The 14,354-nt window shown below is 42.7% G+C and overlaps 1 protein-coding gene across 1 annotated transcript in view; it reads left to right on the forward strand.

Moving 5' to 3' along the window:
* The window catches only part of LOC142346203 (uncharacterized), a 139,137-nt gene that overhangs the window by 70,755 nt on the left and 54,028 nt on the right, over nt 1-14,354 (forward strand). Inside the window, exon 14 of the mRNA XM_075398714.1 lies at nt 1,737-2,459. Coding sequence (XP_075254829.1) covers nt 1,737-2,459 — 723 coding nt within the window. The remainder of the gene's footprint in view (nt 1-1,736; nt 2,460-14,354) is intronic.

Here is a 14,354-nt window from a genome sequence, read left to right on the forward strand (position 1 = left end):
TTCAGAAATGTCCTAATTGTGGATTGAGAAGACAATACGCAGTATTTTAAATACCATTATCATTGTTCCCAAGTACAAGTAAGCCATTGAATTGGATCGGAACCACATTATAAATTGCAGAAAGTCTGCAGTGCCAGAAGTCAAAAAACCAGAAGTTCCTACGTAGCCAAAAGTTGACTTTCGCTGACTTTCGTCATTTTAAAACTTGTTCGTTTTCTGTTTTAAGCATGGTTACGTTACGTGGCTCTTCGAATTTCTGACTCAAAATCTCAACCTGCTTCGTGCTTCTCAATAACACAAGAAGTTCTCAGTGATTTCAAGCGGAGTCTCGTAACCATCACATAGAGTTCTTCCGATAAAGTTTAAGGCTAATTAAATGCTCAAAATTGTGCAAATGAGTTACGTTCATCCGTTAATATTAGTGATAAAATGTATGGCTTTCCATGATGAAATGCATCTGATTGCCACAATTTGAGTAACTATTTTTTACCGTGGAAATCTGATTAGGCAATATATAAAATGGCGACAAAATTTGGTCAATCGTTTCCACAGCTCACCAAATTTTATGCAATTAGCCTTTCCGGGCATTTGCCGCAGTAATTTTATATTCCCATGTTGGAGTTGAACTATTGATTTTATTTTGAGATGATAAACTACTTTGCTTCAAAACAAAGTACTTGACTTCGAAGTTAATGATTTTGGCTTTCTGGCTACGAATACCAACATAACCAAATTTGAAGTTCTCTAGACGAGTTACTTCTGATTAGACCATATATATAACCGCACTCGGTGGGGGTGGGGGCTGCAACCGAAAAGGCATAGTCGTCCAATGTTTTTAGCTGCAAAATAGTCTCCAGAGTAGTCACAAAATGGAGTGATCAGAGGCTGTGAAGATGTTCTAATCAGAGGGTAAAGTTTGGACAATGGTTTGATCGCATCAAGAATGATAGTTAAGCTTATAAAAGACTTTTTAGAAGAACCACAGTAACTGATTACAAAAGCATTTTTGAAAAAAAACATAAAACTGGCCGCAAGTTAGAACCAAACACAATCCTTATTTGTTACTCAAATAAATATGAAAAAATATGCAAGAATTGTATACAAGAATTTCATGCAACTAATGGTAAATAAGGGCGAACGAGTGATAGCTAGTTTTGTATGATTCTGCCACATTTCTTTGAAAATTATCCAATTCGAGACTTTTTTACGCTTTTCAAGTTGTTTGTTAAAAATTGAACTCGCGAGTCAGAATATTGGTTTATAGTATTTGAAGTTCTTGGTCATCGCAAAATCTTTAACACTTGGTTTTAGAATGAAAAACGGGTCGATGCCTCTCCCCATTTTATCGACTTATGGTACAAATATGTGACTAAAAGTCCGATTTTCGCAAATTAGGGAAGATTTTATTACGATGCAAAGGGTTTCAAAATTAGTCACAAAATATTCCAGACTGTTATAATGTCAGTCATAGTTTTTCTATTGCATCTGAGTACACAAACATGACCATCTATGGCTATTGTGTTTATAACGATTATTTTTATAACGATTATTTTTGAAGTTTTTTTATTCTCAGAGGCTATGTGACCCATTTCAAATTTTGTTTTCGGAACGAATCATTACACGTTGAAAATTTTAGTATGCGAAAGAAAAAAAACCTCATTTAATAACCGATAAAACTTTGCGTTCTAAAAATTTTGTTAAACCGATACCACTAACTAATGAATTTTTATTCTCAGAGGTAGCAGTGAAGAAAAAGACATACAACAGCAGCACCAACAACAAAAATTAAGAGATAGACCGGTACCAATTCAAAGCAAAGAGGTGCTAATCGTCGATGAAAACGACACCCCTCCCACTAAATTGAGAGATGTTGGGATTGGACTGGAAAATGGTCGCCAGAAAAAACATCTCTTCTCTCATGTCAACAGACGATACTCACTTCATCATCATTACAACAACAATAACACCATTGTAAACAAAAACAGCCAAGGCTCAGCAGGTTTTGACGAGCCTTTCAATGATGATTCCTCAAAAATAAGCAATAAAACTGTGAAATTATCTGCCTCCAAAAAAGATAACAATATCGAGGGCAATACCAACACGGGCAATTTGAGCAATATTACGCAACTCAGACATGACACAATCCACGCTGCAAAGTTAACCGAAATCAGAGGAAGAAGGGGATTGGTTCACGAGAGCCAATCATCTCCCTCTCTTTACTTCATTACGCAATGTTCCGAAACTCCTCCTAGTAGCTCTCGGGCACCGAACTCTCCACTTTTACCTCTGGCTCATCAAGGCCATCAACGGTTCCTTGCCAGTCAACTGACGCCCCCAGTTGAGATACAAGAAGATAGGGGAGGGGCGGACCCCACAACACGTAGCCCGCCAGTACGAACTCAGGGTGACCCACGCAGACCACAGAAGGACAAAGACGATCAAACAGACCACCCGAAACAGTAAGAGCAATATTATAATAAGATATAATCCCAAATGGCTTCTTTTTTAAAATTATATTAACTTTTTATAACGACAATTTTGTTGATGTGAAATATTACGAGCCAGCGCCCCTACCATTGGAAAATGAACCGTTTGTCTATTTTGCCAGGCAATATATTTTGCGGGATCTAGGACAACTCATTGGTCGCCGATCACACAAAATGGTTTTACGAATTTTTGGGGAATATAAACCTCTGCTGTAGAATCTGGTATCAAAGCTTCTATATCCAATTTTACAATTTAAGTCGATCAAATCCGCTAGGTTAGAGCACGCGCGTTTCAGGAATTAAATGCGGGTGCCTTTTGGCCATACCATTTTAAAAAGTATTAGGGCTGTGAAATTTATAGTACATATATAGCCTATTCTCACGTAATACTTGTGATTTAATGTTGCTGCAACATAAAAATCGATTAAGAGACCACCACCACCACCACCACCACCACCACCACCACCACCACCACCACCACCACCACCACCACCACCACCACCACCACCACCACCACCACCACCACCACCACCACCACCACCACCACCACCACCACCACCACCACCACCACCACCACCACCACCACCACCACCACCACCACCACCACCACCACCACCACCACCACCACCACCACCACCACCACCACCACCACCACCACCACCACCACCACCACCACCACCACCACCACCACCACCACCACCACCACCACCACCACCACCACCACCACCACCACCACCACCACCACCACCACCACCACCACCACCACCACCACCACCACCACCACCACCACCACCACCACCACCACCACCACCACCACCACCACCACCCACCCACCCACCCATCCTGCCTATGTCGAATATGCTACTTTCACTTTGTGTGCCAACTGGTACTAACATTAAACGCTTCAATTTGGTTATAATGGTAATTGTGTAAGAGTGTATTTTATATCAGTCCGCACTAAATTACACTCTTTGAAACGAGTGTAAAAAAGAGTGGAGAAAAGAGTGTAAAAACAATGTAATTTTTTTTAAATTACACTATTGCACGCTTTTCCCGATAAACAGGAGTGAAATACGCATTACATCCTAATCCTCGTTAATTAGGTGTGGATTAAGGGTGAAACCTCGGCCCGGGAAGATTTTTTCATCTTAATATTAATTTCAGCTACTTTCTTCATGTTAAAGTTCATTAAGGCTATTCAGAAAACTGTTTTTTTTCTGAAAGAAACCCTTTCTTTTATTAACTATATAACTTAGAAAGGCAATAACACAATTTGTTATTGTGGGTAATTTGTTTCTTTTCAAAGGGTTTTTGTGGCTGCATTAGTTGCTGACCCTCAACAAAATACAGTCGTTTCAAATGCTCAAAACCAACATGATATATTACATGCTTAAATGAGAATTTGTCTAACTGTAATGAAACTAGTGAACGGGATTTGACTGAATGGTCCAAATGTATGAAAGTATGTTTACTCTGTGAAATCTGAATATCAAAGTTTGCCATCTAATTCCAAAAGGCCTTAACTACGACAAAAAAATGACTGCGCGGCAAACGTTCCCTTGTTGACATATTACGCAATGTAAGGCCCTTTCCTCTCTACTGTGTTAGCATACGTTTTCTTGAATTGAAATGGTGAATTGGACCTAATGGTCAACTTTTGCTGACAGGCGCGCAGTCTGATAATGAATGAGACAAAATTAAAGTAGAAATGAGGCAGAAATTTATTCAAAACATCCTCTCTTGTTATCAACCCGAAAGATCTAACCATTACATCAACTCATTTTAATCGCACGAACTTGGTCATCTGTTAAAACCCATCCTTGCACTATTTCTGGTACTTCAAAGAATCACTTTTTTAGCCAAATAGACAATGAAAAAATATTGTTTCCTGTCAAGCTATGTCAGGCTTATCGTACGCACAGTTTACGTTTTGTTGTTGGCTCTCACTTTGGCAGCAATCAGTAACTTAAACATACATATTTAAAACATTAAACTACTGTTCCCATTCATTGAAGCCGATGTAAGGGTTTGATTGTTATGTAGCAGAAAAAGTAAATTACCGAAAAACTATGTTAATTAGTGCTCCAGTCGAGATTGCGAGATGTAAAAAATTTGTCCCTCAAAGTAATACATTTAAAGATGACAAAAATCAAAAGTGGCCCTTGAAAAACATTTTCCGAAGGTTAATGACAGCATCAGGTCTAGCTAAAACAAAAAAGTTCTAATAATCAGATAGTATTATCACAAAAAAAAGAAAATTTTCGTGGACACAAGTTTCTTAGCCATTCAAGACAAGATATTTTTACAGCTCACAAAAATTTAATTTTTTACAATAAATTTTAAGAATACGTAAAACAATTATGGTTTAAAAGAGAATTTGTTGCTACTGATCGGAGAACTGTTTTCAACTCAATTAAACCAACTCAATTAAAGTAACTGAATTTAAATGGGATGTAAAAAGCGTTTTATTCCTTGATATCAAGAGAGATCATGTGATACCAAAACAGGATAAGAGTGTATATTCTTTTGAACTTTCTAGAATTAGAAATTGTATATAGTTGTTACACAAATGCAATGATTATTGCCGACGACGCGGTGCGTGGATTCCAAAAAGTATTTCTTCGAAACTGTTTCTGAGATAACCGAATTTTCTAAGAAAAAGGGATCTTTTCTGTTTCGCCCCCCCCCCCCCCCCCAGCTTAGTGAGCATAAATCTTTTATGACCCCCAGGCACACGTGCTATTTTTTACATAGTAACGTGCTATATAACAACATATAATTTGTAACTGGGAGTCATAAACAACACTGGGGGGGGGGGCGAAACAAAATGGATCCAGAAATAGATGTGAAACACTCAGAGGCAATCAGTTCCACCTCATTTTATCACTGCCTTTTGATTTTTGATTCGTTTACCTCTTAGCAGATTTATTGTGGTTTTTTCTTGCAGTTATTGTGTCTGATTGAATTATCGGCATTTGAGAGCTCTCTTAGAGCAGCTGATATAGCTATTAAATACAGTCTATCGGAACTTTTATTCAATTCATCGAGATGTATATAGCCAACTGTATCGGAAGACATCAAGGCGAAAAAGCACATCTAAATGGCCCGGCAAATCTAGCTGTATTGGCTAGCAGGTATTTTGTCTGAGCCGATTTTCGGCTCAGATTGGTCACCGATACGTTTTCGAAACATAAAAATATTAAGCCTAAAAATAGCGCAATCGATTTAGTATATTAGTAGGCTCAAAGAAAATTATGTTAAACGAATTTTTTCTGAGCCTTCTATGTATATTAGAAGAGATCTTGTGTGCATTTAAATGGCTAAGAAATATGACGTAATTTTTTCTCGCTTTCAATTTAAATAGCACATTGAATAAGCGTTGCTCATTTACGGGGTGACATCCTCCGGCCCGGAAGAAAATGTTGGGAGGATTGGTACAAGCTTAATGAGTGGGCGGAAGAGCGATCCGGACGACGTGCGTACGACGGCGGAGCGGGCGGTAGTGTCGGAACCGTAACGGAGTTCTTCGATCCAAGCAGTCGGTCAGTAACCCCTAGGGTTGCTTTCTTCAACGATCCAAACTAAATCACCAACCTTGAGGTGCTGCTCGGCAGGCGTCTGCCATTCAGATCTACTGTTCAGCGCAGGTACATACTCTTTAAGCCAACGTGTCCAAAGTGCGTCGGCGTAGGACTGTGCACGGGCGTACGGCTTACGATGATCGAACTCGTCGACGCCAACGATAGACGGAATTCTGGTTGCTTGGTTACAGAGTAGAAAATGGTTAAGTGTTATTGCGCCTCGGTCGGACGGGTCGGCGCTTACAGGCGTTAAGGGACGTGAGTTTAAAGCGTGTTCGAGGTAGTGTTCAAAAAGGTAGTGTTCAACACCTCATCTGTGAGACGACGCGTACCGAGGATAGTGTACAGTACTCTTTTAAAACTACGAACTAACCTCTCCCAGATGCCACCTTGGTGTGGCGCACTCGGTGGCTTGAACCTCCACCTAATACCCTTATGTGCAAGATCGGCAGCAATGTTAAGCGTATTCCATTTTTCCATACATTCACGGAGCTCTTTCTCCCCTCCAATGATGTTCGTACCATTATCCGACCACATCATAGCAGGAGTACCCCAATGGGAGACAAACCGCTCCACTCTCATTAAACAGGAACTAGTGTACATGGACGGGACGACTTCAACATGGACAGCACGAGTAGTGAGACAAGTGAAGAGTAGTCCCCATCTCTTCTCGGTAGTCCGACGAACTGTGACGTAGAATGGGCCGAAGTTGTCAACCCCGGTGTTGGAAAAGGGAGGAGACTGGTATGCGAGTCTCTCCTTTGGGAGGTCTGCCATGATAGGTTGAATGGTTGCTGCACGGAACATTCTACACAAAACGCAGTTTGATTTGATGGAACGCAGTGTGGAACGTAGTTTTAGGATGGCATAACGTTCCTGTACCTTTGACCTTTAGTGATCGATGCCCTGATGATGGTTCTTCAAATGAGTATGCCGCAGAAACAGTTTAACAAAATTATGACGCGCATCCAGCACGATAGGATGCTTAGTGTCAAAGTCGATTTCCACAAGCCGTCGGAGTCGACCAGAAGAACGGATGAGACCATGAGGCCCGATAAACGGAGTAAACTGAGCAATGCGGCTGCTCTTCTTAACGGATTTGTTGTCAAGAAGATCCTTTCTTTCAGTATTAAAGGACTCTTCTTGAACCAGGTACTGGAGATGACGCTCGGCTTCGTCAAACTCAACAGGGTCTGCTATGCTGCCGTCTACGGTGCGGTAACTTTCATGAGATGGTAAATGACGGAGCACATATGTTGAGACACATAGGAATATTTGATAACAACTGAACTTATCAAACGGGATTAGATTAGTGCTTTGTTCCTTAGGGGGCTTGGTTACGGATGCGGTTAAAGATGAGATTGGTCCAGCGCCGATGATCCTTGGTTACAGCGCCGAGCTTGATGTTAGCAACGACGTCAGTATTTGGCACAAAAGGGAATTGCTTAGTTCTCAAGAAGTCAGGACCCCTCACCCAGCTACTTGATTGCAAAACTTCAGCGGACATGCCACGCGTGCCAGCATCTGCCGGATGATTATCACAAGTGGCGACGTGGTTCTATTGGTCGACGCTGGTGTTCTCCAGGATTTCACTAACACGATTTGCAATGAAGATGGGGTGTTTGTTTGTTGAGTTTATCCACTGCAAGACGATGGTACTATCTGTCCACATAAAGACTTTATCCACAGTAACCGTTAATGCTCGACAGATAAACGGGCTGCCTTTTTAAACGGGCTGCGAGGAGAGCGGCTTGTTATTCCAACTTAGGAACTGTCATTACCTTCATAAGTGCAACACGAGCCTTGCCCAAGACAAACGCCAGCTCTGTTATAATCTCCCCGGAGGTGCAAGTTACTTGAGCCCTAAGAAAATCTACTGGACTGAATACGTCTTGCGAGCTCTCACCAAACATGTTGGAGGTCAAGATTTTGGAATGGTCCTGAAAAGTAACTTCTCGGTATAGTGATCTCAGCTAACCGCGACAGCTCAACACACCAGGCAAGGAATCTGTCAACTGTGTCTTTAGGTAACTCATCATCCCAACTTTGTCCATTGACACGCCAAATGTCTTTCATGATTAAACGAGCACCAACAGTAAACGGTGCGACAAGACCAATTGGGTCGTAGACCTTTGACACAAGACTTAGGACCAAGCGCTGTGTTAAACTTTTCGTGAAGGTGCTGTTAGTACCCCTGCTCACAACCAGAGTACCGTTTTTGTGATCCCACTTAAGCCCAAGCACGTGCATTGTTTCCTCCTTGGATGAAACGATGACCTTCGGTTCAGTGGATTGAGCAGACCCATCAATTCGGTCAGCCAGATCTTGTACATTGCTTACAAATTTAGTAAGCTTGAACACACCTAGATGGAGAAGATGTACCAATTCTTTCGACCTAATGAGGTCCCTCTCGGGGGATTCCACTGAGTCTAAGCAATCGTCCATGTAGAATTTCTCAAGGACGGCTTTCGCAGCTTCTGGGTACTGCTTAGCATTATCACTTGCCGTGCGTTGAAGTGCGTAGTTGGCGCAGGTGGGCGAATCGTTTGCCCCAAAGATGTGGCGTGTATACTGGTGTACCACAACATTTGATGTAGGGTCCTCCCGCCGCAAAAAGCGCAATGATGGCTGATCACATGGTAACACTCCAACTTGGAGGAATATTCCCTCGATGTCGGCGGATACGGCAAATGGATGTTGTCTGAACCGTAGGAGTACATAGATTAGGTTTTGCAGTAAGTCAGGTCCGGTGAGTAATGCCTTGTTAAGAGATGCGCCGTGGAATTTAGCTGCTCCGTTTAGTACCCTACGGACCTTGCCCGGCTTGTTCGGGTTAACAACCGCCGTCTGGTGGGGTAGGTACCACTCTCGTTCCGAGCGACTTTCCACCTTATGAGCATCTTTGACTCTTATAAAGTAGCCCTTGTCTAAGTCCTCTTTGATGGTATTCGAGTACTTTTCCCTTAAAGTCTGATCTTTCTTTAGCCGTTTTTCCAAAGATTTTAATTGAACCAGCGCTGAGAATTAATTGTTGGGCAGTTCGATGTTGTCTTCAGCCCATAGCATTCCTATATCGTACCTTTTTCCATTATGCACGGTGGTGTTTCCAAGAATATTATGCGCACGCGCATCCGAGGCGGATCGTTGGTCTACTTGCTTAAGTGCGCCGTACGACTCCATGTCGTACCAAGATTTTACCTGACTAGCGAATCCTGCTCCAAATTTGCTTTAAAACAAGTCGAGACTAAACCTGAAGACGACGTTAGAGGGCGCTTAGAACCCAACCTATGGGTAAGCGAACAGCGAAGGGCGAGCACTTCTCGTCGGCAGCGAAGTACTCTAACGGGCGGATGGCACGATACACATCCTGTCCAAGTATCATCTTAATGTTTCCATAGCAATATGTAACTGGGTCTAGAACTGCTAGGTGCGGGTATGTTTCCTGAAGTGCTTTAATGTTGATGACATCGGCGCCTACATTCAAATCTTCCTTTACGTAAGGGCTTGCCTTGAATGGTTCAAATGCTTGGTTGTCGCGTGGTTTTACAATTAGTTCAACTAACTTAGTGTCTACAACCTCCTCGGTATTTATACCCTTGACTGTTAGTTTCAATGCTGTACCGTGCAAACCAAGTCTATTTGAAAGATCATTGGACAACCAAGAGTTACTGCAAGCGGTATCGCAAAAAAATAAAGCCGTGGTATCTTTACCAAAAGAGCTCTCCAACTGTAATTCAGTCAGCTGAAGGAGGTTTTTCACATTACTCACAGATCACAAAGTAGTGGTCTTACTCGATGATTGGACACTAGAAAAATTACTTTGATTTGAACTAGCATTAGAATTACTATTATTGTTTAAAGGGGATGTTGATGGATAAACCCTCTCAGCTCCATGAAGAAGTGTATTATGGGAGCTGTTGCAACCGTTCTTCCTGCATTTCCCGGGATTTGGGCATTGCCTGAACATATGCTTTTCTCTCAAACATGAGAAACACAGTTTTGCTTCCGCCACTACCCTTGCTCGCTGAGTGGGAGATTTTTCTTTAAATACCCTACACTCCCAGATCCGATGGTTACCTTTACACACAATGCAGCGAGGGGTTGCAGGCTTGCCGATGTTGAGGCTGGTCTCTGAGTGCCCTTAGTTTGTGTATTAACAGCAAAGTTCTTGAGGCAATTTGGTCTTTACTACTGAGTTGGTGTTATCCTCAGTTCTTGCCTTCGATGAAGTTTGTTTCATTAAATCATGTGCCTCGGCCTTCTCCTTCAACCAATCGTTGAAGTCAAGGAGTGTTGGCTTAACCCAATGTTTCTTCACTGTGAAGAGTGACCAAGTCTCTTTTAGATTGGGCCTCAACTTTTGCACAGCCGTGTTAAGAAGTGAGGCGCTCTTAAAGTTCGACTCATATGAAAGTGATATAAAGACCCCAACAAGAATTGAAATTGTTACAGAATAGTTTATGATGTTATCACTATTGTGCATCTTTAATGGAGGAAAAGAGCTGAGTTTGTCTAAGTGTGCACTGACTACTGCCTGTGGTTGGCCAAAATTACGTTCGAGTGTCAGAAGTGCGTCCTTATACATTACACCACAGTATGCGAACTCAGCGAAGGCGGTTTTAGCTTTTCCAGTTACAACGGTTTTTAAGTATATTAAGTTGACATCGTCAGTCAAGGACTGTGCCTCTATGGCGCTTTTAAATTGTCCGAACCATTCGTGCCACTGCAGTGGATTACCATTGTACTGTGACAACTTCCACTCGGACAGTGAATCGTTCTTCTTACAAGTAATTGCGTCCGCCAACTGCTTTATCAAATCCGCAGAGTCCAAAGAAGGTGCCGAAGGTGTGGGATGCGGCGGGCCACCCCAACACAACGGGTTCGGAACGGTAGCTCCATACGTTGGCGGAATGATCGGAGTGACAAAGGCGGGGGTGGTACCTGTGGAAGAACTAAATGGATTCGCTTGCATGAAGTCTGATGTTACGTAATTTTGAGCGCCTGCTGATGCTTGTACATGAGAGGAGCGGAGCGATGTAGTGATACGAGGGTTGATTAACGGGGCCGGTTGTACGGTGTATAAGTTTGCACATGTACGTACAAGTGGTACTGCATTAGATGGGAATGCTGCCGGAAAATGCCAGACATTTGGGTCCGGAGGAGCAAGAGGTGCGTGGGTTATAGGGACAAAATTTTGGGGCTGAAAGCTCTTTTGAGTTGGGGGTGGATGAATTAATTGAGGTACAAAAAAGTTCGCGGAGGAAATGAATGGTGCAGGTGGAGAATGGGGTAACAGATTGACATTATTCGCCACGGTGTTAGTGGCGTGTAGTTGGTGTGCTTGTGGCGGCGAAGGAGGAAAGCGGAATGCTGGTGAGATTAACGGGAAATGCCGTTGTACTGGGTTTAAAACGGGGGATGGGGGGCTGGTACATTTATGTGTGTTTGTGGCGGATTAGGTGCTAGCGGAGCATTAACGATTGCATTTAAAGGTGGTGAATGCGGAAGGCTGACTAAATTTAAATGTCCCGGCATGCTCGACCTGCGAGGGAATTGATGATCTAACTATAACCCAACGAAGTGCATTGTTGCTTGAGACAGTTGTCGGGCTGAATTTGGAGCGTTTGGTTGAGTTGGAATACCAAAGTTTATTTGTGGTGCTGGAGGCGTATAGTGAGGCTGTTGCTGCTCTTGCATGATGTTGTTTGCATTATGTGCATCATTGGTTACATTGTTTCTACTACTTGGTTCTTGCGGCTCAAGGACAGGGAGGTTGATGTTGGCCTCAACTTGACCATGTGTATTGAGATTGGAGTGTGAGTTTGGAAGTTGAGTTGAAGGGCGTTGGACAATTGCTTGGTTGGATTGGGCGATGGAACCAGAAAAGTGCAAACTCGGTTCATTTGCAACATGTGCCATGTTCCCGGCCGGTGACGAATTGACCCAATCTTGAACAAGTGTCTTGCGCTTGAATGAACTTCTTTCCGTAAAGAGCCCACTCATTTTGCCTGTACCAGACCCGTCTGCTGATGATTTTGTCATCAACTCATTTTCCACACGGGCTGCAGCAGCTACTTCCTTGCAATGGTCCTTCTCAAGCTGCTCAATTTCCAATTCCCGCCATTTCGTTTGTTTTTCAATTTCAAGACGCTGTCTAGCAATGCGAAACTTTGCCTCATGCTGATTTTCAAGTTCCTCCCTTTTGAGTCTTGATAGTTCTAAGTCTCGTTGACGCTGACTTGATCTTTTTGAGGAAGTCATATGTGAACCTGATCTTGAATGGTGAGAGGTGTACAGCTCTGCTGTCTCTTTGTCATGGACCGAATTGATATACCCTCGAGCAGCAGCACTGAACTCGTCATTTTTCTTTGTTACTGTCTCTAACCATTTTTCAAGGTTCTTACAGGCAGCATCTGGATCTTCAGTCTTTTGTGCAAGATCGAAGAGCTCTTCATTCCTATCAACTACTTTAAAAAAAGCAACCTTGCACTTCACAATCAGGCGTTCAATCTTAACTTTCCTGTCTTGCTTATCAACAGCCTTGTTAATTTCACCATAGATGTTATTAAGCTCAGCCTCTAATTTTGCCCTCGCACTATAAAATTTGTTGATTTTGTCCTGCAATGTTGTCATGATCTTATCAAAACAGGAACCAAAAGTTTAATTTGGTACTATTACAAAGTACACATACACATACAACAGCACAACACAAATGGGTTGAACCGAACCCTAGTGTAACGGTTTGCCTAGCAAACCGCCAAAGAGCAAAGTTGTTCGTCGAGTACAATAGTACCCGGCGAAAGAAAGAATGAAAGAAATGTGAGCGCTGAAGGCGCGAAACGGGACAGAACGGGAGACGGGACGGACGGGAAGAGACGCCGAACGAGTAACGCACGACGCAAAGGGAAACCGGACGAACGAACGGGAGCGTCGGGCGAACAGCGCTTGACAAAGCGTGAAGATGGCACGGGCGGGGCGGAAACGTCGAGCGGGTAGCGCGAGACGGGGCGGAAAACAGGGATAGCACGGCAGAGAGACGGTAAGCCACAAGCGAGGAGGCGGGAAGATCAATGCTAGCAGACCACAGCAACAAACTCAAACAAACAAACTAGCCGTAACTCCAGAATAAATTTAAGTCACACCCTAGAAAGAGGGAGAGAAGCTACTGCCAGGTAAACTAGCACAAAACATTACGGGACTTTATCTACGGCATCAAAACACTAAAACATTAGAGTAATTTACGGCAATGAAGTAGTATACCCAAAGTCAAAAAAGTCAGAAAATTTACTAGCCGTAACTCCAGAACAAACTTAAGTCACACCCTAGCAAACCACCCTACACAGACAACAAAAGTGCATACTACCAAAATTAATAAAGCTACAACCAATTGCTAGCAAACAAGTGTGGTGAAAGTCACGAAACAAACCAGCCGTAACTCCAGAATGAACTTAAGTCACACCCTAGCAAGCAACGATACTAAACAACCAACCAGCATACTAGCAGAAAAAAATACTACAGCAAAAACTCAACATACTACATCATACAACAGATAAACGGGGATATAAAGAAACACGGCGACACAGAAACAAAAAGACGGAAACTGAAAAATGAAACCAGATAATCTGCGGAAAACGGACGGTAGTGAATAACTCAAAAATTGGGGAAAGCGATACGTTTAGTAAAGCGCTTTTGGAGAAAACCAACCACAAACTAACCCATAACTCGTGAGTAAACTAAGTCACACCGCCAGTCAGCGGGTAGACTACCACAACGCAAGACTAAGTGACATTCAGGTTATCATAGGCTTGAGTGAGTTCCGTCTCCTCGAACGCATGACCGGTGCGAAGCGTTTTACGACGGCGCTTAGAGAGCTTTTTCGGTCGGGAGCGTGTTGTTAAGGACCGAAGGTTGTTTTTATGTGCTAACACTATAGTGAGTGTTTTCAGCTCAAGCGCAGGCCTTTGGTGTAATGCTATGTACTCTTTAAAAAAACTAGGACCTTTCTGTTTACGTTTAGACACAATGTCTTTCACTATGTGGATGGTAACCAGAGTACTACGCTTGAGCTGATCGTACATATCAGCAGTTCCCTCTCCGGGGCAATACACTATAGCTTCTATGCGCTCCTGATACTCTTCAAGCACTGCAATAAGCTGCGAAGATGTTAAAGGCTTATTGTTGTTACTGCGATGAAGGGACAATGAATTGTTCACCACATCATGCCATATAACTAGCCTCTTTTTATAACGGAAGAAGTGACTCAATTGAAACTGAGCAGTTTTTCGTA

The sequence above is a fragment of the Convolutriloba macropyga genome, chromosome 9 (genome assembly GCF_964194025.1).
Source record: "Convolutriloba macropyga chromosome 9, txConMacr16.3, whole genome shotgun sequence".
Lineage (NCBI taxonomy): Eukaryota > Metazoa > Xenacoelomorpha > Acoela > Convolutidae > Convolutriloba > Convolutriloba macropyga.